At 39.7% G+C, this 25531-nt stretch overlaps 1 protein-coding gene across 3 annotated transcripts in view; it reads right to left on the bottom strand.

Moving 5' to 3' along the window:
- IQGAP2 (IQ motif containing GTPase activating protein 2) overlaps positions 1-25531 on the bottom strand; it is a 310898-nt gene that overhangs the window by 95341 nt on the left and 190026 nt on the right. For all 3 annotated transcript variants that reach the window (XM_005557201.4, XM_045393897.2, XM_045393896.3), the window contains 7 exons: positions 25369-25482; positions 24508-24686; positions 22170-22257; positions 17214-17377; positions 13439-13599; positions 7769-7893; positions 2974-3137 (listed from right to left, as the gene is read on the bottom strand). In XM_005557201.4, coding sequence (XP_005557258.3) covers positions 2974-3137; positions 7769-7893; positions 13439-13599; positions 17214-17377; positions 22170-22257; positions 24508-24686; positions 25369-25482 — 995 coding nt within the window. The remainder of the gene's footprint in view (positions 1-2973; positions 3138-7768; positions 7894-13438; positions 13600-17213; positions 17378-22169; positions 22258-24507; positions 24687-25368; positions 25483-25531) is intronic.

Below are 25531 nucleotides of genomic sequence, written 5' to 3'. Positions count from 1 at the left end.
CTATGAAAGGCCTTGGGTTTGTGGAGTCAGACTCACCTCAAAGACAAACCCCCATGTGGCTGTGGGCAGACAGGGACCCAGGTCTGTCTCTATTTGTCCTCAGAAGACCCCAACTTTGGTGTGTGAACAGAGCAGACCCTACATCTAGTAAGAACCTTGAGGCCAGGTGCTGTGGCTCACACCTGTAATCCCAGAACTTTGGGAGGCTGAGGCAGGTGGATAACCTGAGGTCAAGAGTTCAAGACCAACCTGACCAACGTGGTGAAACCTCGTCTCTACAAATACAAAAATTAGCTGGGCATGATGGTGGGTGCCTGTAGTCCCTGCTACTCGGGAGGCTGAGGCAGGAGAATCGGTTGAACCTGGGAGGTGGAGGTTTCAGTGAGCTGATATGGCACCATTGCACTCCAGCCTGGGTGACTGATCATGACTCTGTCTCCAAAAAAAAAAAAAAAAAGAACCTTGAGATCACTCACCTCTTACTTGGGAGGCAACCATAGGTGTGCACAATAATACTAGCTACATTATTTAAGCCCTTTTTTTGGTGCCAGGCTCCATGCTAAATGCTATAGCTACACAAACATGTGCACATATTCTTCATTAATAGTACCTATAGTTATATATTGATATATATTATATTTACATATTGTATATTCTCATTGAACCCTCACCATAATCCTATAAGACAGGTACTATTATTCCAGTTTTATACATGCAAAAATAAGCATATAGAGATTTGGTGACTTGACCAAGATCACATAACCAATTTGTGGCAAAGCCAGGATTTGATGTCTATCTTCAAAGCAAATAATTTTGTCTTCCAATGATTATAAGTTTACCATGTGTCATGGCCACAGCCACCTCAATGGAAACATCAAGGTGAAGGCCCACTCTCCTCCTCCTGGGATGCATGGACTCCAGGCTTGTGTGTGAGTCCTCACTCTCCCACTCACTGGCTGTACCTTGGCCAGGCGTCCGCCCCAAGCCTCAGGTTCATTCACATCAGACGAGACAGCACCCATTCCACAGGTGGTATGAGGCTTAAATGAGAAAGACTGATGTGAGTGGGGGCGCTTGGCAAAGCGAGGAGGGTCAGGCAATGCCACTGACATTCCTGTCAGAAGGCTGGCAGTGCAGAGGGGGCTACCATGGGGGATAACTTTCTCCCGCCTTCAATGAGGCAGTGGAGTAGTGAGGATAGGATTTACATTGGTTTTTAAAAGTTTAGAAACAGTAATGATTTAATACATACACTCCTTAAAAAAATTAAAAATCCAAGCAGTACAAAAACAGAGTGAAAAAGAAATCTCCCACCCATACTAGCCTTCTAGTTCACCTTCCAGAAGGTATCCTCCCTCCGGAAATATTTTAGACACACAGAGGAGTGTGTGTGCCCCTCCCCCAACACGCACACAAGTCTGTATTCATTTATGTGCACATCACAGCGTGATTTTTTTTTTTTTGCTTAACAACATTTAGGTTGTTTTTCGTGTTTTGTTATTGCAAACGAAGCTGCAATAAACATCTTTTCCCATCTGCCATAATACGTAATTACAATGTTTCTGAATCAGACAGACCTGAGCTGTATGTCGTCTCAGGACTAATTACCTTTTAGATAGCTTTAATTTTGTTTAATTTAATTTAATTTATTTATTTTGAGACAGAGGCTTGCTCTGTCGCCCAGGTTGGAGTGCAATGGTACGATCTCGGCTCGCTGCAACCTCTACCTCCTCGGTTCAAGAGATTCTTGCGCCTCAACCTCCCAAGTAGTTGGGATTATAAGTGTGGGCCACCACACCTGGCTAATTTTTTTTTTTTTTTAAGTAGAGATGGAGTTTCGCCATGTTTGCCAGGTTGGTCTCGAACTCCTGGCCTCAAATGATCCACCTGCCTTGGCTTCCCAAAATGCTGGGATTACAGGTATGAGCCACTGTGTCCAGTCATGTTTTAGATAGCTTTCAACAAGTTACTTAATCTTGGCTTCATTATGTGTAAGATGGCAATAATGATGGCAAAATGGTTCAGAAGGCTGTTATGAATTGTTGTGATGATTAAATGAGATGATATACATGAGTATCTAATATCATGCCTGACAAATAGTAGGTTCTCAATAAAGGTTTGCATTAACCAAGGATGTTTTTCCTGTTTCGAATGAGGCAGTTCCTAGGTTCTAAAGACCTAGACAGAGGAGACAACCACCCTTTCAGTTGGGTTTGCACCTGAAGACATGGCAGCCATAAGTGGCTAGGTCCCAGGTGGCATCACTCCCACTCTTAGGTGACAGATCACATCAGCCTCACCACTCAGCCCACTGGCCTTATCACAGAGGCCAGTCTTTGCGGGGCTCCTTATAATAGCGGTACAAGCTCTGTACTCAGAAAAAGCCACTAGTCTTCAAGAGGACAGCTTCTGCTCTACCTCCACACCAACTTCTCTTAGGATTCTAGTCCCTGACAGTCTCCAGCATCAGTGAATCAATCTGTGTATCTCTCTACTTGACACTTTGCACACGCTTATCTTTACAATTACTTATCTGTTCCATGTCTTTTCTCAATTTCTGATTGAGAAAATGCCTCAATCAGTTTCTAAGCATTTTGAAGATAAGGTCAGAGAACATTCAAATGGTATTATGTGTCCCTCTGTATCCCCATCTTCTCTACCAGAAGCTATGGACTGAACTGTGCATGTAGTATCTACTAAGGAAATAGTCAATGAATTGAACTCAGAACAAGAACTCACCTACAACTGAGTTTTTAGTCAAAGAATTAAAGCAATAAATAGCTCTGGAGCTGGTTTCCCCCTAATGTTTGGTACCAGGAAAATAACAGCTCTATTATTTCCATTCTGATTCATGGGTAATTGTTGGGACAAGAAGTTCATGAGATTTAACGTAAATGGGTCAAATCCTCCTCCTTCCCTCCCTCTGCCACCCAGCCTGTAAAATTTAAAAGAAACAGATATACTAAAACTTACTCCGAGTTTCTGTGATTTAGCATGGTATAAAACATCCTGGTAGTGCTGGGCATGGGCTGGGTCCACATCACTAATATTCGCAGTAGGTAGGAGCAAAGTTTCTAAAGTCCTCAAAGGATTCCCTTCATCAATAGCTTCATTGATGTACCCTACAGCTACAACTCCTAGAAAATGAAGAAGCAGTTTTCCTTTTAAGTCACAGTATATTATGACTTCTCTAGTATCACCTATTGCAAAAGGCTAATAAAGTAGTATAGCAAGGTTGTAGGATGCAAGATCCAGGCACAAAACCAATTATGTTTCTATACACTCATAATAAGCAATCTGAAAATAAAATTAAGAACACATTCAATTCATAATAGAGTGCAACTACAAATACATTATAATTATAAATAGAATAAATATTTAGATATAATTTAATGAAAGAAACATAAGACATGTACACTGAAAACTATAAAACACCATGGGAAAAAACTTAAAGACAACTTAAATAAATGAAAAGATAGCCCATGTTCATGAATTGGAAGATTTAATATTGTTAAGATGGAAATACCTCTTAAATTGATCTACAGATTCAATGTGACTTCTATCAAGGTCCCAGTTGCTGGGTTTTTTTTTTTTTGAGAGAGTCTTGCTCTGTCCCCCAGGCTGGAGTGCAGTGGCATGATCTCGGCTCACTGCCACCTCCGCCTCTCGTGTTCAAGAGATTCTTGTGCCTCAGACTCCTGAATAGCTCTCTACATTTGGACCAACACTTGTTATTGTCTTTTTTATTACAGTCATCCTAGTGGGTGTGAAGTGGTATCATATTGTGGTTCGGATTTGCATTTTTCTAGTGACTAATGGTTTTGAGCATCTTTTCATGTGTTTATTTTCCCTTCGTACATCGTCTTTAAAGAAATGAAATGTCTATTCAAGTCCCAGCTACTTGGGAGGCTGAGGCAGGAGAATCGCTTGAATCCAGGAGGCAGAGGTTGCAGTGAGCCAAGATTGTACTACTGCACTCCAGCCTGGGTGATAGAGTAAAACTCTGTCCCCCTAGCCAAAAAAAAAAAAAAAAAAAAATATATATATATATATATATATATATACACACACACACACACACACATATATATATATAGAGAGAGAGATACTGACTATAGGGTTCACAAATGAAAAGCACAGAAGTCAAACTATGAAACCTGAAAAGTTTTTGCAATTCTAATGAAACGGATCTATCTGGAGGTTACTTCTCAACACCTTATTATTAAAAAATAAACTATTATCCATTCATAAAAAATATGCATTTAGATAGACACACACATATATAACACATATACACACACTGTCAAGGGGCTTTTGCTTCCTAGATTAGTACTGATGGACAAGGACTGTTAAAGAAACTAGATATTAATGAACAATAAGCTTAGAATATTAGCATTTTTAAGGTCAAACTTCACATTTCTCATTTTTTCCATTAGATTTCCTCTAAAATGATCACCAGTCACTTCATAGATGTGACATGCCATGAAATAGAATGAGTACTTCTCATTTTTAAAAAAAGTATCTCTAGCTTGACATTCAAGTAAAGGTAAAATATTTAGCTAAATATTTCTTGAATAGATGAGCCCATAACCACCACTTCGTTAAGAATGAAAAGATTGACCTGTAAGAAGAATAAAAGCATCTAAAACTACTAGAAATCATTCCAGACTATAATACTTAAATATGTTTGAAGAAAAAGCAAAAGTATTTCTCTAATGTGCAAATTATACTATCTGTAAATATTGAGAGAACTCTGGAAAGTCTAAGTATTATCTATATACAAGGTACTCTCGTTTTACCCTGTAGGATTTATAAACTGGAGTGCATGGAATATTTAGTGCCATTCTCTGGTCACCCCCCTTGGGTAAGCTGTTCTAAATACCTTTAAAACACCCCATCCAAAAATGGTCTTAACAGAACCAAGGCCGATCACCTGGAAATGAGTGCATTTCAGCTGACTTGATTGAAATCACCTGCTAAAGTTGTTGTCTGCTGCGTTTCTAAGAATACAAGCTGCTGAGGTCATAGTGAATGATATCATAGGAGCTGAAAGATTACCCAGAAGCCCTCTGGGAACATGTGCATCACTTCCTCTGTTTATAAATAAAAGACAAATCCTATTTGAACAAAGATTGCTGAGCTTCACTCAGCCCATGATCCACTTCTTTATATCAACACGTGTTACGATAACATTCTAGTCCACAAGAGAGTGGGCGTTCTTTTAGAGTTCATGTATTTGAGGCAGCAGATGAGGTAACCTACGCAGAATTGTACCTAACAAATTTAAAGAGCAAAAACTCAAAGAAGAAAACTTCCTGATGTAGGCTATATGGTTAAAATAATGCTCCTTGATGGCTCTACTGGGAAAAGCAAACTTTTCAGTAAGAAATCAACAGAGCCTGAGGAAATGCATTCAGCAGCTAGCTTCTCCATTAAATTCACCTTCTATATTTCTCTTTTTCCATTAGCTGCTTACCTCCATCACAACTCAGATATGGAATTAGATCTCAGAGCATGTGGCAAGAATAAAGTGGGGAGGCAAAAGTAATGCACCTTCAAAACGTCCATGAAAAAGTCTCAGCTCTTCAGATGACTTAATTACTACACTGATCAATTCCTGCCTGGTTACAACGGTGTATTTTAGAAATTTTAGATTTTTGAGCAATTGCCTAAACATGATACCAAACTCAATACTTCAGGAACTAATTTGACAAAAGAAAAAATAAAACCAAAACAGATAAATTAAATACTCTGTATTAAAGTTCCTAAATTCCAGAAAGGAAATATTAATGTCTGAAATACCTTTTCTGGTTATGGCATATGTCCTTTATGACAAGATACTAAACAGAAGTGTTATAGTGGCTGTGTGAAATGTCCTAGGGAGAATAACTTAATAGTGCTGTTACCTTGATAGATAAAAGCCACAGCAATCAAATGAGATTTTTTGCTTAAAAATAATATCTACTTACAATTCTCTAAATTATGCAAATGTTACTTGTTTTTTTCCCCCAGTAATCAAATAAAGCAAAGGCTCTATTTGATAATCAAGAACAAAAATGGCATTTTTCCCCTTTTAATCAATGTCAACTCTACAGTCTTTCAGCACTGAGACCTAACACACCTTCACTTGTGTAAGCAGCACATACAGAAATAACCAAAGCAGAACTGAAGCATGGGTATTGCCAAGAATTGGGGAAAAAGTTAGAAAGCAAAGATGGGACGTGAGTCTTTGTTTTGCCTACCAAAAGAAAGGAGTCCTACTTCTTGGGTGGCAGTTGCCATAGCAACCAAACCACTGCTGAAGGAGATTCAGAGGAGTAAGACAGAGGTTGTGGAGAAGGGCAGAAGGCTGGGGGACTGAGCTCTGTAGCAGGACACTAGGAGCAGTAGTGGTCCCCCAACCCCCGCCTGATGATGTTGAACATCTACTCAAATTACAGCTTGTGTCTTGACTAATGTCTGGCAAGAACCATAAACTCCCAAGCCAAGTGTCAGAAAAGAGCTAAGTGGGCTGTGAGCAAGCTGTCTGATTGCAGAGATTTTAAACGCTTCACTGAAAGGAAATGCAGAGGCAACAGGAAGCTGAGCCATCCAAAAAGAAATTTAGATTTGTGCACAACTTGAAAAGGACAAAATGGAAGTGTACAGGGATCAGTGTAACAGTGGTACATCCGTGGTACCTTATATAGGGTAGCACATCTGGATCGTGTTTTACAGTAGGGGCTTAAAGTCAGAATATGTTTAAAAAACAAGAACCAAAACTGGCCTTGACTTTTGGCCCAGTGCTCACAGGAAATAGCAAATAAAAAGAAGAAAACTTTGCAAATGCAATTAAATAACAAAGTCATATGTTTTATTTCAAGAGTGACCTTAGTATTCCTAAGTTAAATACAGCATTAGAAGACCAGACCTAAGACCTTACCCAAACACACTAGAATAAAACTTAATAAGATGTGAGAGAAGTATCTGCCCTCAAGCTTGGGGCAAATGAGTTAGAAAAGTCAAAGCTGGAAGGTGGAGGAGAGATCAATGATTTTAGCAACACTCATCCACTGTTACTGACAAGTGAAAAGCTCATAAGCCACAGAAGATGGTGTTGCTTTGTTTTCATGGTGGAAAACACAGCTCGAAGCTTGAATTTGGTAATGCATACTACAGAAAAGCAGTGAATGTATGGACTGCAGAAGCTACATAGCTCCTCATTCTTCACTCTATTTTCATAAGCAAGATGCAAATGATAAAGCAGCAGGCTGACATTCAAGAAAGCATGTTTCAGGGTATATCTTCTCGAGGTTGGTATGCTTTCACGCTGGCAGCTTATAATTTCTAGAAACACAGCAAATCACCATGATTTGTGATCATTAAGCAACAGTTAGATTATGTTCCAATTTCTCCATTTGTGGGGCAGAAAAATCGTGTCATATTTCAGGAAAAAAAATGCCCAAATAAAAGATCAAAATAAAATTGGGTGCTTAAAAATATGAGTTATTTAACTGTCTCTGAAGTACAAATAACCAGAATATATCAGGCCTTTTACCTGTGTATTTTATTCCATTATGAATTCTTGTGTAGGCTTTGTAATGTTTATAATATATTGGTACAGTGGTATAGGCATAAAATCTACATATAAATAAAGGTATGCATATTAGCGGAGTGTGCTCTCACAAAGTTCCTTGAGTAAAAACTTAAAGCCCTAATCTAGAAAACTAAGTTGTCCAGATACCTTCTTCTCTCACTATGCTAGAGAAGGCAAGTGTCTTATACTTACGGTCATTTTCTTCTTGAATTTGAGCATTAACCATATCAATACAATTCTGAATTTCATTCCAGCTTAAGTTATCTTGTCCTTGGGATAAAACTTCTAGTTTAACAGAGAGTAGTGTGTTTGCATAACTGTGGAAGAGAAAATAATCATGATGTTAATCAGAGACATTCGTTCTTTGTTTATGTTATGTTTCTCAACTGTGACACACGGTCAAACGTAGTTGTCATGAGGTTAGACAAAGAGTAGAAAGGCAAATAAAATTGTCTTGTGTAGATCTGTCAACATACACCAAGCTTACTTGTACTAACGGTGTTTTCTTAAAGTATTTTTACGAACAAATTCTGTTTAATGAAAGCTCTTCAAAATCGAAACTTGTACCTAACTCAAGCAAAACTGGAAGCTTTCAAGTCTGCGAAATTACTTTTCCCCAGTTACTAATTTTCCTCCCCTTTGTATGTCTTGGTTCTTCTCAGTCTTCAGATGATTGTTACAGGACCAAATTCAGAGTTACCATGGGTCTCAATCTTTCTATCATCAAGGGTCCTTTTCATTATTTCTCTTGTTCCTCCCAAAATCTAAGTTTTAAAAGATCTTTTCTACTACAACCCTAATATAGAGCCACCTTGAGGCCTAATATGCCACTGAGGAATTAGATAACATGCAAATGCAGATCCAGAAACCTTGCTGAGTAACACAATCTTTACTGTATGCTGTCCTGAAGAGGTGGCACATGAGTTAAACCAGTATATACTGAAATTCCTTTTCACCTGCCCATTTCTCCAAAGGTTCCTAGCCAATACTCAAGAATCTCTCTTAGGCCTGGCATGGTGGCTCACACCTGTAATCCCAGCAATTTGGAAGGCTGAGTGAGAGGATCGCTTGAGCCCAGGAGTTCAAGACCAGCTTGGGCAATATAGGGAGACCCTGTCTCCACAAAAAAATACAATTAAAATTAAAAATGGTCCTCTCACCCATCATTTATGACCAATGCCCCTTCTCACTGTGCATAGCCCTCTGGAAGATACAGTTTAGTCAATCATTCCAATTACTGTTTTTCTGTCTGGGGAAATTTCAGGGAAAAACTTACTCATACTGACATATTAAGAAACTTTTACTTTTCAATTATCAATTTTCCTGCTTTCCAATTTTCACAGAACCAATGTTACAACCATAGGCTAACATGAACTATTCCAGCCAAAAGTAATAAAACTAGATAGTTTAGTGGGCTTTCTTCCTTTCTTTTTTTTTTTTTGAGAAGAGTCTTGCTGTGTCACCCAGGCTAGAGTGCAGTGGCCCCATTTGGCTCACTGCAAGCTCCGCCTCCCGGGTTCACACCATTCTCCTGCCTCAGCCTCCCAAGTATCTGGGACTACAGGTGCCTGCCACCATGCCCAGCTAATTTTTTTTTTTGCATTTTTAGTAGAGACAGGGTTTCACCATGTTAGCCTGGATGATCTCGATCTCCTGACCTCGTGATCCGCCTGCCTTGGCCTCCCAAAGTGCTGGGATTACAGGCGTGAGCCACCGCGCCTGGCCTAGTGTGCTTTTATGTCTTTACACCAGGGCAATGAAGAACAATCTTCTGTGTACACAATGAGTCACTGTACAGTTTGAATTCTGAATAGTCTCTAGGGATCTAGTAATGGCAGAGGTTAAAAGAAGAAACATTATATGAAGTCTAAAATGTTTTCTTGGTTGTGACAAACTTTTTCAAAATTCTGCATGCTTCAAGGTGACATCCAGTGTCTTCCATAGAGAGCAGCTTGAGAGAAAAACATCATTCAAAAATAGGAAATGGCAGTAACAATTTATTGTCTGGTGCTGAAAGAGGTCTCGCCAAGTGCAGATGTGAAATACACTAGTAACATATAATAATACTGACCGCAATAACAAAATGGGTAAGTGTTAACTTACACTGGTTAGTGTCCCTCACAGACGGAGACCACTCTAAAAGTGCAAAGTCCTTATGGGCATCCCATACACTTAATGTCTAAATGCTGACCCAACAGGAGTGAAATGGGAAAGTTAAAAAATAAACACAGAAGGAAATACAACTACCCATCATTTTTTAAGAAATGAACAAAAACAAGCTATAAAGAGAAAAGATTTTTTAAAGTAACACCATTTGACCCAGCAATCCCATTACTGGGTATATACTCAAGGGATTATAAATTATTCTACTATAAAGACACATGCACACGTATGTTTATTACAGCACTGTTCACAATAGCAAAGACTTGGAACCAACCCAAATGCCCATCAATGATAGACTGGATAAAGAAAATGTGGCACATATACACCATGGAATACTATGCAGCCATAAAAAAGGATGAGTTCATGTCCTTCGCAGGGACAAGGATAAAGCTGGAAACCATCATTCTCAGCAAACTATCACAGGAACAGAAAACCAAACAACGCATGTTCTCACTCTTAATTAGGAGTTGAACAATGAGAACATGTGGTCACAGGGAGGGGAACAACATACACCGAGGCATGTCAGGGGATGGGGGGCTAGGGGAGGGATAGCACTAGGAGAAATACCTAATGTAGATGACGGGTTGATGGGTGCAGCAAACCACCATGGCACGTGTATACCTATGTAATAAACCTGCACGTTCTGCACATGTACCCCAGAACTTAAAGTGTAATAATTAAAAAAAAAATTTATTTTACAAAGTAACAAAAGAGAGCTCCACAGGCTTTTCCAATCGAGTATTTCTCTCCAGTACTGAAGTTACCAACTTTGGGAAATATGCAACAGTTTATCCAAACAGGCAAATGTCCTCTCCTCTCACTCCTTCTCTCAGTTCTCTTCACCTCATTTATGGACAGACTAGTAAGGAGTCTACTAATCTGGGAAGCTCTGAGAAGATCAGTAATCCAATTCAGTTCAGCAGATGTTTGTAGGCACTTACTACATGTAAAATGTGGCAGGCACTACAGGAATATTAGGAGGAAAAAGGTGCAGCCTTTATGCTTTCAGACCAGTGGGTAAGACGACAAAAATTCCAAAAAGGTATAAAAGCAGAGACAGGAAAGGCCATTAAAGTAGAGAGTCCGTAAGAGTAGATATAATGGGATTCGAAGCAGGAAGTGGAAGGGAATCCTTACTGGTGGAGCACCCTCCCTAGGACAGGCACTGAACCAAACACTGAATCCTGAAAACAGTTCTGCAAATGCAGAGTGGGGCTTTCGTTTCTTTTGTTTTCATGCTTTATAGATGAAGGAAAAAGGTTTAGTTAGGGAGGGTCAAACTCAGATATCTTTGGCTCCAAGGCATATGTTCCTCCAACCACATCATGCTACCTCCCAGGAGAGATAACATCAGATGCTGGGGTGGGGAGAAACATGGATATACTTCATGGACCATAATGTATGGTAGGCAGGGCTCAGAAGCTCCAATACTGGGTTTAGCTGAGCTGGGTAAAGGTACCAAGTTCCTGACGGTGAGAGGACCTGCACAGGAACACACAGACCAGAAAGTACACTTGGACTTGGCTAAAGTGCAAAATACGAGTAGGGATGGAGCTGGAGGTAAGGTCAGAGCAACATGCTTAGAATGAGAAGTCTGTTCTTAATTCAGATGAGAACAAGAAACAATCAGACAGGAGAATTATGAACAGGACTACATTTTAGAACAGTTAATCTGGGAACAGTGTATGCCCAAGGCTAATGTTAACCCATACAATACTTTTGTGAGAATTAGACAAAAGAATCCTTCTGGGCAAACACAGCCCCAAGAGTAGAAGCCATGGTGAACAGGGAGAGACTTTGCATGAATTTGTCAAGCTGGTCATGCACAGCACACTTGTGCTATGAAGCACCTGCACTCTGTGGGGAGAGGCCCAGGACAGAGCCGTGTTTCTCAAACCTGATAATCTGCAAAACTGGGCTTCCAAGATCCCAAGTTAAGATGCTGACTTTGGAAGTAAAATGCCAAGGCTGTAGAAGATCATTTGGGGCCAACACAAGTGTCAATACAAGAACCCAAGTGGGCCCTTAAATCCCATGTCAGTAATGGGTCTTCCAGATCCAGAATGTATTTAAATTAAAAAAAAAAATCAAAACACATTTTAAAAGTTTTTCACACAGAACACTCGAACTGTGAGGCTCCATCTGTAGGTCCCAGCTGGAAACTACAGGTATAAATACAGTTTTCAAATAGAATGGGACCACTTCTTTAACTTTAAGGATATTTGTAAATGAGGAAGCAGGCATTTTTGATAATCAGAATGGGTGAATCAGGGGCTACTGTCATGTGGAGGGCAGTTGCCAGGGATGCTAAATACATGGGACAGTCTGGACAGTTGTCTCACCAAGATGCCCCATTAGCCTGTAAGCTTCATAAGGGATTGCCCGGCTCTGTCTTCTACTCCAGCACTAAGAAAGTATGGCAAAGCCTGGTAGGTAGGAAGGATTAATGAAGGGGGAGAGAAAAGAAGTAGGATGACCAATTTAGGGGTTACTACAGAAGCAAAAGTGAGAAGTCTAAGTGAGGGTGGTTGCAGGGAAATGGAAACGTCTTGCAGAGGTATAAATAAGGCACATAGATTGGCTACTGATGGCAGGCTCTTTAGAGCACAACGGTGCCTAGCTGAGGGCAGAGGAAAACTCAAATTGAGCTTCAGGTTTCTAAGCTTGCAGGAGAGAATGGTGCCATTAACAGAAACAGTAGAAGTAGATATAAATTATCTTGGAAACAGACTCGAAGGAGTCATATGAACCACATGGCCAAATTTAAGTAGAACAAGAGAATTAGCTTCCCCTAAAAGACTAAAAACAAGGAGAACCCACATCTTTCCATTACTTCTTGGCCATTCTCTACACAGACAAGTGGTCAAATACCATTTGTTTAACCTAAGAAATCTCTGGTCTTTCCTTTGCAACTGTACACGACCCAAGAGAATTAGCCAACCTGCCTACTAGAGCAGTTCCAAAATCAGTTTCTGAAAAGAGCTTTTGTCAAGATCTGTGCAGACATCTCCCCCTGGTGGTTACAAGAATCCAAGATTCACTCATTTTAACTGGGGCTTTTGTCTCAGCGACTTTCTCATCTGGCTCCCAATTCTGGCCATTTTATTGTCTCTCTAGATCCGCTATGGTGTTTTATAATAATGCTGTCAGTTGTACTATCTGGTAGCACACTTCAGAAACATGAAGGAAAGATAAATGGATGTTGTTACTCACTGCCATGACCCACAGTGGTCTCAGGATTTCTTTGGTTTAATAATCAGAAAAGTGGAGTTTGGGGCCCAACTGCCCAATTTTAGGTCCATAACTCCAGATTCTGTTTCTGCATCAGTGACATAAAAGAATTGGACTGGATGATTATTAAAGTTGCTTCCAACTCTTCTACACTCTGCGGTTTCTAAAAGATGCCCAAGGAAAAGTATGTTTCCAACAGTTCCTTTATTTTCAGCCTATCAAATAATCTTTGCCAAAGACAAAGTCATTTATTAATTGCCACAGGATGATCACTTTCTGATTCTTTTTGCTTCCCCAAAGGAATACTGTAAACAAGGATACTAATTAGAAGGACTCTTAAAACAGACTAGTTTTCAAGAAACATGAGCATGGTATATGGTTTCTCCACCAACAGGCAAATTCCTCACTTGTAAGATCTGCCAAACATGCATTTCTACACTGAAAGAAGGTTTGGAAAATGTTCCTTACCGTTCCACATATGCCTTGTCCAGATTGTTTAAGCCTATTGTGGGGCTTCTGAGTTGATTCTGCACAGACACAAGATCATTGCTTTCCAAGGCCTGGTTTAGTAAAGCAACAGCAGACAACATTTCCACAGCAATCAAAAGCTCCTCGTGGGCCAAGTAGTTCTGTTGGAAAACATATGGCAACATAAGCTCCCCACACAACACACCTCACGTGCCTGATGGAGGTTTACAATGCACATTTCAACAAACAACGAAAAGTCAAAGAACTTGATAGCTCAGCAGAAAGAGGAGTCGTGGCCACCTGCTTTCCACTGGCTTTAAGAACAGGCATATTGACTCCTGGGTTTTCCTTAGATGATCATTTTTTGGGACTGGGTTGATTACAATGGAAAGTTACGATTCCACAAATATCTGCATTCCCATTGCTGATCCCTACTCCTAGCTATACTGGCTGCTTAAAGGCTCAGTCCAGTCATATAATTAAGCCAAGGACTAGATAATATTGTCACTGATTGAGAGTGCCAGGTAAGATTTTAGCATAGCTAATGATTTCCAGTTTGAATTAAGGGTTAAGGGAAGGTTGGGAGAATTTCACCGAAAAGTTATAATCTGAAGCACAAAGCAAGGTCTTCAAACCAAGACTACTGATTTAATTCGAAAAAAGTTAGTCTAAGTGACATTTTCATAAATCAGGTAGAAATTTTAAAATGCGCTACCAGGTCTAGATATTTGAAGAAGTCTGAGGTGATCTTTTGGTACAGCAAGTAAAGATCTCCAGGTTTTTTTGTTTGGTGTGGTTTGCTTTATTATTATTATTATTTGAGATGGAGTTTGGCTCCTGTTGCCCAGGCTGGGGTGCAATGGCATGATCTAGGCTCACTGCAGCCTCCGCTTCCCCGGTTCAAGCGATTCTCCTGCTTCAGCCTCCCAAGTAGCTGGGTTTACAGGAGCCCACCACCATGCCCAGCTAATTTTTTGTATTTTTAGTAGAGACAGCATTTTGCCATGTTGGCCAGGCTGGTCTCGAACTCCTGGCCTCAGGTGATCCGCCTGCCTCAGCCTCCCAGTGCTGGGATTACAGGCATGAGCCACCGCGCCTGGCCAGATCTCCAGTTTTATATGATTTAAAATCTGGGTTTAGCTTATCCAAAAAAATATGTCTTAGATTTCAGAATACCCTTCCCCTTTAATATCTTCTTCCATTTTACCATTTTATATGATCTTGGCCCAACTTCAAAAGGAATATTTTTTTCATCATATTGAAGGGACATAAGGAGGAGGAGCATGAAAAAGAATCACTAAGGAAAAGCTGATACATATTTTACATTTAGGATATTATAGTTATTTAATATATAACATAATGTTCATCTTAAAATGCATTATTATATCTTTCTGGATCTCTACAGAAGTCTTGCAGCAAACTGATTTCAGAATAAAAAAGGGTAGTTTAATCTTCCAAAGCAAATGGGAAGAAGGAGTTACCATGGAGATCATGTAAGTAAATTTTATTCAAATATCTTACATTAAATACAAGTTTAATATATAAGGTACCAAATTATATGAGCAGAATGGATTCGTTTATAATTCACCTCCTCTATCTCTTTCAGTGACCTGTCCATGGTTACCTAAATTGGTATACAGCAAAAAGGATAAGGAGAGAGGAAGAAGAAATGGGGCTGGACGGCCACAGGTTAACTATGGCCAGTTGAGGAAGAATGAGTGTCCTCAAGCCTAAGTAGCCTTGAGCTTCAGAGCCAGAGAAGTGGAAGAAAATGTTAATGAGAGAAGAACCGAAGTGAAATTAAGAAAATAAGCTATTTTTCTTTTATTACAAATACTATATTTCTATTTAGGAAACATAGGAAGTCTTTTTAATTATTATTATTTTTTTGTAAAGATGAGGCCTATGTTGCCCAGGTTGGTCTTGAACTCCTGGCCTTGAGTGATCCTCTTGCCTCAGCCTCCCAAAGTGCTAAGATTACAGACAGGAGCTAACACACCCAGCCAATACAGAAGTCTTAATAAGCAAGAATAAGAAAACAAATGCTACCACCCAAGCTCTTTTGTGTATATCCTTTTATGTATTTTAAATTCATACATACATTTGCAGAGGTTTTGTCTCTAAATGACTTCATTTTCTTATTGCAAAAAACAAGATAATGCTATATATCTTAATCTCATTTTTCCCACTTAATATTAGTATGGATATCTTTTCCAGTCATTATTCTTTACATTATCATTTTTACTGGTTGCACAAATTTCTAGCATGCACAAGCACCATAAATGTTATTAATTTACAGGCAATCTGTTATTAATTAAATAGTCATTTGTTTCCTGGTTTTCAGTATTATAAACAATGCTGTGAAACATCTCTGTGGCTAAGCTATTTGGTTCATATCCTTCAGGCTTATTTTCTAGAATGTAACTGTCAGCATCACGGGCTTTTGATCTATATTACTAAGACCACCCTGCAGAAAAGCTGTATAATTCATACTCCCAGAGGCTGTGTAGGAGATGTTTGTGCCCCATATTTATACCTACCAATCTAATTTTAAACAGTAAGTGTACTGTGCTTTAATTTATATATTTTTCACTTCTGAATGAATTTAAACTTTTTTTGGTCATTTGTATATTTCTTGTTTTACGAATTGCCTGCTCATGTTTTTGGCCTCTCTTTATTGTGTGTGGATAAGTGCTGATTGTGACTTTAAAGATCCAATGACTGTCCTATGTTTTTCCTTTGAACTTTAATTTTTTAAATTATTTTTTATATTTAACATTTTATGTTGAAAACTTATTCTGATATATGTGTAGTGAGTTAATGTTTTCTTAACAAAGCTTAAACACTTGCAAGGACATCATTTATTAAATAGTCCTTTCCCCACCTTCTTAAAATACAGCTTTGTCATACGCTGAATTCTTGGTTCTGCTTTCAGTAGTTTTCATTTTGTTTCATTGTTTGGCTTACAAGAGCATTAGTAAACATGTTCTTAAATATTGTAACCTTGTTTGAAATTATTGTTGAATGCTGTTATCCTTTTAAGGAGCACTAATTTACAAAAATCAAAGCCATGGTGCTAATGGTCTTTTTTTTTTTTTTTTTTTTGAGATGGAGTCTCGCTCTGTCGCCCAGGCTGGAGTGCAGTGGTTGGATCTCGGCTCACTGCAAGCTCCGCCTCCCGGGTTTACGCCATTCTCCTGCCTCAGCCTCCCGAGTAGCTGGGACTACAGGCGCCCGCCACCTCGCCTGGCTAGTTTTTTTGTATTTTTTTAGTAGAGACGGGGTTTCACCGTGTTAGCCAGGATGGTCTCGATCTCCTGACCTTGTGATCCACCCGTCTCGGCCTCCCAAAGTGCTGGGATTACAGGCTTGAGCCACCGGGCCCGGCCGGTGCTAATGGTCTTATCTGCAGTTTCTAAAATTGCAGATTGAGCTTATTTTCTATATAAAAAAATTATATATTATAAAAAAAAAACCACATCAGTATAGCTAAAAATTATCCAAGGTTCTTCAAATATCACACAGAGAATAAGAACAACCTATTTTCAGATGTATATATATAGACCACTGCTGGAATTTCCTAACTATGCTCTTAGATTCTTTATGTAGACTAAAAGCAAAGTTAACAAGGAAGGAGGCCATGGAATTGGTACGGGTGGGCCAGTGAGACCAGGACTGGTACAATACCCCTATTCCCCTTTCCTAACTAGGCTTCCCTAGTGCACCATGGCACACAGAGTTACCATCCCCGCAGCTGGGGTCTCCTCTGACTTACCATGGCGTTCTGTTTCTGGAGGTTGAAAAGTTCGTTCTGATACATGGCAGCAGCAAAGGGATAAACAGCAGGCAGCTGGGCTTCTGGTTTCTTCAGTGCAAGCAGTGTATTCTCGGGGTCACCTTCCGGAATGACAGCATTAATATGGTCCACCGCAGCCTGCCCTGAGGGTGGGGGTTCACGTTTTGTCAGAATGGTTGCTCTTTCCACTGCGGTCTCACCCAACCAGCCCTTCTTCCCAAGGATTTGTACCTAAGCGGTTACTTTTCATGAACTCTGAAAAGCTGCAGGCAGAGGGTAGGTAAGGCTTTGAAAATGTTATCTCAGTAATTCAAACCAATCCAATCCTTGGAGTTAGTGCCTACAAGAACCTTAGCACTGATGAAGCTTAGGTTATGAGATCATTTCTGAGTAACATGACTTCCTTCCAAAATCCTTCCTTTTAGGACCAGCTCTGGTCTCACCTTTTCCATGAAGCCTTCAGATTGCTCCAGTCCTTAAGGATTTCTCATCTTGTGATCCCCACAGTTATTTAAAGCTGGGCCATGTAGTTCCAGCAGGCATGTTCCTTGTGCTCCTTATGTGTTAGTACTGCCTCCCCAAGGAGACTTCAAGCGACACGAAGACCAGAAGCAAGCCTTGCCCTACTGCTGTATCTTCCTGATGCATAAGCTCTGAGGTAAGCCCACAGCAAGCACTCAGAAACATTGCTGCAACATCTGAGACAACCATAAACTCTGTGATATGGTTTGGTTCTGTGTCCCCACCCAAATCCCATGTTGAATTATAATCCCCAATGTTGGAGGAGGGATCTGATGGAAGATGATTGTAAGATGGGGGTGGATTTCACCCTTGCTGATAGTGAGTTCTCATGAGATATGGTTAAGTGTGTAGCACTTCCCCCTTCTCTCTCTTCCTCCTGCTTTGGGCATGTGAAGATGTGCCTGGCTTCCCTATCGCCTTCTGCCATGATTGTAAGTTTCCTGAGGCCTCCCCTAGACATGCAGAACTGTGAGTCAGTTAAACCTCTTTTCTTCATAAATTACCCAGTCTCAAGTAGTTCTTTATAGCAGTGTGAGAACAGACTAATACACTCTGTGATCTCTTGACCAGTTGTAAGGTGTAGATTATAAAGACTTGGATTTTGGTGACCAAACCGAAATGCTTGGAACAGTGGATTCAGCATAGTTTTCAGAGAACAAAAATGAAATTGCTGAGTAAATGGGAGAATGAATGATGAACTCTGCCATCAGGAAAGAGCAAATGAGATGGAGATTCCAGAGTTTTGCCTTATAGAGAAGACATCTGGGTAGCAGAAGCAACACACATCCATAAATTTCTAGAGTCTTTCAAGGGTTAGCTTGTCTGCCTAATTCGTGACTACACTGAAGCTTAGATTCTTCTAACCCTTTTTGACAAAATGACAATTTATTTTCTCTAAATACATTCACAAGGATCTTCCCTCCATCTTTTTACTAAAAGATATAACTCAATAACAGGAAATACTTATGATGAATGGAATCCTTCAAGTCATCCCCCAGAAAACTCACACTTAACCTAAAGGACCCTGAGAACCATTTTGATCTTTAAAATTTATGTGACAAACCAAAAAATTTCAGAAATGAAGGTCTAGTGGTTGTTTGTGGTATTTGCTGTTCTTCTAAAGTTAATCCAAGGCCTTTCAGCTGCATCTCGGATTACCCTAGGTAGGATCTTGCTTTACCTTTGATAAATTTATCATACGGGCTTGTACAGCTGAATTTCAAACATCAGAAAATCATGTCTTTAAAACAGTTTTCTCTCTTTCCTTCTCTCTCTCTCTCTCTGTCTTTCTTTTTTTGAGACAGTCTTGCTCTGTTTCCAAGGCTGGAGTGCAGTGGTGCAATTTTGGCTTGCTGCAGTCTCGACCTCTTGGGCTCAGGAGATCCTCCCACCTCAGACTCGAGTATCTGGGGCTACGGTTGTGTGTCACCAGGCCCAGCTAATTTTAAAATTTTTTTTTTTTTTGTAGAGACTGGGTCTCTCTTTGTTGCCCAGGCTGTTCTTGAACTCCTGGCCTCAAGTCATCCTCCCACCTCAGCCTCCCAAAGTGCTGGATTACAGGCATGAGCCTCTGCACCTAGCCTGAAAAACACTATTTTTTTTTTTTTTTTTTTTTTTGAGATGGAGTCTCGCTCTGTCACCCAGGCTGGTGTGTAGTGGAGTGATCTCGGCTCACTGCAACCTCCCCGCTTCCTGGGTTCAAACGATTCTCCTGCCTCAGCCTCCCAAGTAGCTGGGACTACAGGCGTATGCCACCACGCTTGGCTAATTTTTGTATTTTTAGTACAGACAGGGTTTCACTATGTTGGCCAGGCTGGTCTTGAACTCCTGACCTCGTGATCCGCCTGCCTCAGCCTCCCAAAGTGCTGGGATTAGAGGCATGAGCCACCACACCTGCTCTGAAAAACACTATTAAATAAACAATTTCTTAAAAAAAAATAAGGTAAGATCAACCACTCTTTTATACTCTGCATTTAACAAAATGTCCAGGCAGGGCGTGGTCGCTTTTGTCTGTAATCCTAGCATTTTGGGAGGCTGAGGTAGGAGGATCACTTGAGTCCAAGAGTTCAACATCAGACTGGGCAATGGAGTGAGACCCTGTCAAAAAAAAAAAAAAAAAAAAAAAAGCAAAGAAATGCAAAATATCCAGCTCTGATCTTAACAGAATACATCATGCAATGAATGGAATGCATTTGCTGAACCTGAAAGGTAAATGGTTGTAATGTGAACAAAGATGAGGCCTCTGACAACAGATCTGTTGACATTACCACCTATGAATGTAGATGCCTTAACATTTTAAGATAATAACCCACATGGTTGGGGAAAACCTTGTCAAAGTAATGATTCTTATATTTAAAAAAAAATTTTTTTTGAGATGGAGTCTCGCACTATTGTCCACAGGCTGGAGTGCAGTGACACAATCTCAGCTCACTGCACCCTCCGCCTCCCACATTCAAGTGATTCTCCTGTCTCAGCCTCCCAAGTAGCTGGGATTACAGGCGCCCGCCACCATGCCCAGCTAATTTTTTGTATTTTTAGTAGAGACAGGGTTTCACTATGTTAGCCAGGGTGGTCTTGAAGGCTTGACCTCATGATACACCCACCTGCGCCTCCCAAAGTGCTGGAATTACAGGCGTGAGCAATTCTTACATATTTTAAAGTATACAATTGTCTCATTTTCATGTCATCAAAATGAGGATTTTTTTTTTCCTAAGGTTACTTTCAGTTCTACTGGACTATAAATTTTAAGATAGGGAGAGATAAAAAGACTTCAGAATAATCATGTTCTACACACTGAAAGCCATCAGACTTTGCCTTCATATTTTCAGCCAGTTATGCCATTAGTGCAAAATATTCAATGCCTTTTACTTCAAAATGGAAAAAAAAAGTATAGCCAATTTGGCATTAAATTTGTGGTCAGGAATTTATGGCACTGAGTAAAGAACTAAAACATTTATATAAAGCATTTTATTTAACATGAAAAAGAAAACTGTTTTCATGGTTATAAATATTTCAAAAATAAGGAATGGTTAAAGGCTATGGAGCCATTTCCTCTCTAAGTTTATGGACCTCAGATGTCTCACCGGCAACATTAATTTCCTCCTGTAATTCATTTCTGTCAAGCATCATGAAATTCTCAGCTTTCACATGGAGCAAAAAGACAAACTTTAAATTGGACTTCATTTCATGTATCATTAGCAACATGTTCAAGATTTCACAAGAATAAAAGAACAGGTACATGCATCCTAAAATGTTAAGGTGTTACCCTTAAAAAAAAAAAAAGGTAATTGAGAGTTTTCAACCCAGTTATATGTATGTGAGGCAAATTCTCAAACACACTCAGTTGTTAACTCCTAGACATTTACATTAACCCTCTGGGGCTTTCCTTAATTACTGTTTGAACCCCTTAGGATATTTCTCTCCAGCAACTTAGGAGCAGACTTCCGAGTAACACCTGCGGAGGTACACTTCTTTTCTATAGTTACAAGCAAAAAAGAATATTCAAAACTCAACCAGGATGTTAAAAGGAAGGCAAGGTTTAGGACTGTTGTAATTAGTGGACACTCCAAATTTTAATTTGGCAGGGAGTTCACATGTTTTATTAAGCAGGCTAAATGGTCTTTCATGTATTAATTTTTTGGGTATATATGGATTATTTAGATTGACCAGGGAAAAATAAACATCAAATGAAATTTCTTACTGACTCTTCCGATGCTCAAGGAAAAATAGGTTTTGCCAGAGGGGAGAAAGGACGAATAAAAAAAATGGACGTATCTCAACTTGCATATGCTTATTTTAATTACCTGAGTCTGCTGTTCTTTACAGTCACACACCTGAGCCAGGTACTAAGAGGAACTCATCTGCTTGACTCCACAGAGGCTCAGGGGTGTGGGACTCAAAGCTGCCATCATGAGAATTCATCTGGCCTGCCCATAGTCCCATTCACTGGCACCAAAGTTACACAAGTGTAAGAAAAATCTTATGAGCTACAGATTAATGACTGGGAAGTCACAGAGAGCAGTGGTGTCAACAGCACCTTTTACAATTCCAATAGAACATCATCGCATAATCATGGGCAAGCAACTACAATCTGTAAGTTATAATCTTTTACTAAATAACCTTCAGTATTAGCCCCAAAAGTGACAGATTCAAAATGTGGAATGTAATGAGACAGAAAGGTAGAATCAGACTAGCTTCAGGATACTTTGTGTGGACTGAGATCACCAAAAAAAAGCCCAGTGGGAAACTGCCAAATGCTGTACCAAAATTAAGAGCAACATTGACACTGAGTAGATTTTTCATTGTAGAAGGCAGTTTTCCAAGTATACAAATTGAGAGTTGTGTTGGGATTCTGGCAAGGAAAGTCTGTATCTTATGGAAATATCAATTTCCTTCATACGATCCATTACTTACTGTTGACTTTATTAATATTGCCTTGGATTTCTGCTTGCGTCAGCAGTTCTTCATAAGCATCTCTTTCTTCTTCTGAAATACAGCTATTCTGCAAAACAAAGTCTTCACTGATTTCTGAGGTTAAATAAAATATTTCCAAAACTCGGAACTCAAATGGAAAAATGTGAAGAGTGATAAAAACCATTCCCTAATTATTTAAATTCATTGCAAGCATTTGTGGAGTGCCTGCTCTGTGCAGGGGACTAGGGGAGAATGCTGGCAAAGATTACAAAGATGAATGACAGACCCAGTGACTCTTTGAAAAGGGCTAATTTTCAAATGTGGAAAACATTAGTTTGGACCACTTGGTATTGCCATTTTTGTAGATCAAAAACAGTTGAATAGCACCAATTTCATTTGATTTGATCTAATAAAATCAAGAACACAAATAATAAATATACCTAGAAGAACCGAATAGGTTCTATAAGAGAAGTACGATAAGCATTCTTTAGAAAGTGTTCATACTTAATTGGGAAGAAAATTTTTCAAAGAGATCATAATCTATGAGGGCTTCGAGCAACAGAATAATGTCAAGAATAGGACACAGACAGCAGATGGAAAGCTTAGCACATTGGGCTACAGCTTGGAGTGTGTGTCCAGGGTTAGCCAAAAAGATGAGGGGGTCAGCTGAAGGCTAAGCTAAGATTTGGTGTTTAATTCAGTAGGCAACAGAGAATCGGGGGATGTTTCTGGTGGGTTAACATCAGATTTGTAGTTAAAGATCAATTTTGTAACCTCTAGCTCTAAGAGGGACTGGCTTGGAGAATAACAGGAGGCAGAGAGACCCACGAGGAAGGTGCTTGATACAAGAGTCATGCGATGAGGTCAGGAGGGGCAGGACTGAGGCAAGAGTGGTGAGACTAGAAGGTTGACGACAGATTCAACTCCAACAAGAGTAGGCAGAAGAATCTAGCAATGGATGGGACACAGGAGGCATAAAGAGTTCTGAGATAAAGCTGGCCACCATTCTTCTGAACCAGGGATGTCAGCAAGGGGAGCTCTTCTGACATAATGGGGTACAAAGCCAGAGGGACATAGATGAAGTTATCTGGTGGAGTAGGAGAGAGACCAATTTGGGATGGGCTGGCATAAAGCTGATGGCTGATTTCTTCAATAAGTGGATGAGCTCAATGGAGGAAGAACAGAGAAGGGATTCAATGTCAGACCTTGAAGAATCCCCATACTGAGAGGGAGGAGCAAGAGGAGAAAGAGGCACAGAGGAGAACCGTTGCAGCAAGGACGCACATAAGCTAGTGGAGCAGAGAATCTCAAGGTAGGGGGCCGACCCTGCCAGATGCTAGTGGAAGAGAAAACGCCAAAATCTAAAATGGTTACTTTTAGTCATGGAGCTGAAACTGACATGGCAAGAGCTTAATGAGAGACAAGATGGTGAGGAAGTAGAATCTCTCAGCGTAGACAAATTTTTCAATAATGGACTAGATAGAAAGGTGGTTACTAATGGAGTTAGGATTAGGAGCAGTCTGTCTTGCACAGGAGGGACATCCTCAAATATACAGGATTGACTACTGGGAAAATACAAAGACCGTAGCTTCAAAAACATCCTCTCTGAACTTCACCACACTGAATTATTAACCTCTACTACCAAACGTAAAAGTAACTTGGCTAATGTAAGGTCTGTTGATGATGTCTAACAAGGGATAATCATGAGTTGCTATGTCTACACTTTCTGGGGATATTAGTAAGTTTGCAACATGACTTTTAATTCTTTCAATATATAACATTCATCACAAAATTCCCTTTTTAAAAATTGAGAGAGGGTCTCACTCTGTTGCCCAGGCTGGAGTACAGTGGCAGGGTACTCCACTGCCACTGGAGCTGTGGCTCACTGCAGCCTCAACTTCCCAGGTTCAAGGGATTCTCTCAGCTCAGCCTCCCAAGTAGTTGGGACTGCAGGCTTGCACCAGCAAGCCCAGCTAATTTTTAATTTTTATTTCTATTTTCTTAGAGGCAGGGTCTCACTATGGTGCCCAGGCTCGTCTTGAACTCCTGGACTCAAAGGACCCTCCTGCTGCAGTCTCCCAAAGTGCTGGGATTATAGGCATAAGCCACCATGCCTGGCCTATAAAATTCCTTTTCATGCCTTATATAGGGATATAATCTAATTGCCTTACATAGTGTATAGTCCTCTTCTATGCTACATTTCATTCAAATCAATTGTCTATGGCTATAGAGAACATAGCCAATTGATTTAAAAATATTGCTTTTAACATTAAGGCTTTTCAAACTAGTAACTCATAAGCACATTCATTACTGTTTTTATTACACAGAATCTAAGTACCTTCAGTCTTGCATTTTCCTCTTTTTTCTTTTTGGCATCCCAGAGTTCTTTCTGATATTCTGGTGCAAGGTTGTCATCCACTAAAGTTAAAACTGCATTTGGGTTTCTTAGTGTTACAATGGTCTGCTCTGCTACTCCTTTTTCAACTGCTTCATTAATGGCTATAACTGCAGCATGTACTAAAAAGTGAAGAGAGAGAGAGAGAAAAAAAGGTTTTTATCAGCAAAAGACATCATGGACAGTTGCACTGACCCTGTGTAAACTCAAACAGTTTTACTTTCTTTCTTGGCTTCCAGTAAATATGTCAAAAAGAGAATTCAGACATATTATGGAGCACCTGACAACCTCTCCACATGGTTGTCTTTGGTCCTGATCTCAGCATCTGTTAAGTAATTCTGACTCATTTATATGTCACTGAATGGCTAAAATGATCCAAGCCCTATGTCAACCACAGGAGTTAGAAGGTAAGTCAATCCTTGCCCTCTGGTCAGGGCGACATGGGTAATTTTAAAGTAACATGTTGGTTCTAAGAGATACTTGCAATTTAGCTTGCAATACTAAAAGACCTGTAACAATGAACTCTACCACTAAAATCTACAGACACAGAAAGTAGAGAACTATGGACAATGAAGGTATTTCTAGAACCTCAATTCATGTTGTACAAGAAGAAGTCTAAAGACCAAAATCAATTACTTGGTTATACTGTGACATCCTCAAATTAATCATCTATAAAAGAAATAATAAAATGTTTAGGGTGCTTAATGTATCTTCTAAATATTCTATTTCAAGTAATCAAAATCAACAGGTAAAGTACAGGTAAGTCTCACGTCAATGGCAAGTTTGGATTGTAAATGGACTTACATGCAGCTTCATCCACGGACAGTTCATTAGCCAGAATACCACCTATTTTGCTGAAAGATGGCATCTGTATTCCGTATTTCTCAAGTTCTTTTCTCATATTACTGATTTCCTCCTCTAACAAAGAACCAAATAATAATGATCATTATCAGAGAAAGCTACAGAC

Source organism: Macaca fascicularis, chromosome 6 (assembly GCF_037993035.2).
Source record: "Macaca fascicularis isolate 582-1 chromosome 6, T2T-MFA8v1.1".
In the NCBI taxonomy this organism is placed as follows: Eukaryota; Metazoa; Chordata; class Mammalia; order Primates; family Cercopithecidae; genus Macaca; species Macaca fascicularis.
Note: the sequence above shows the minus strand (reverse complement) of the source record. Positions and strands in the feature narration are given on the sequence as shown.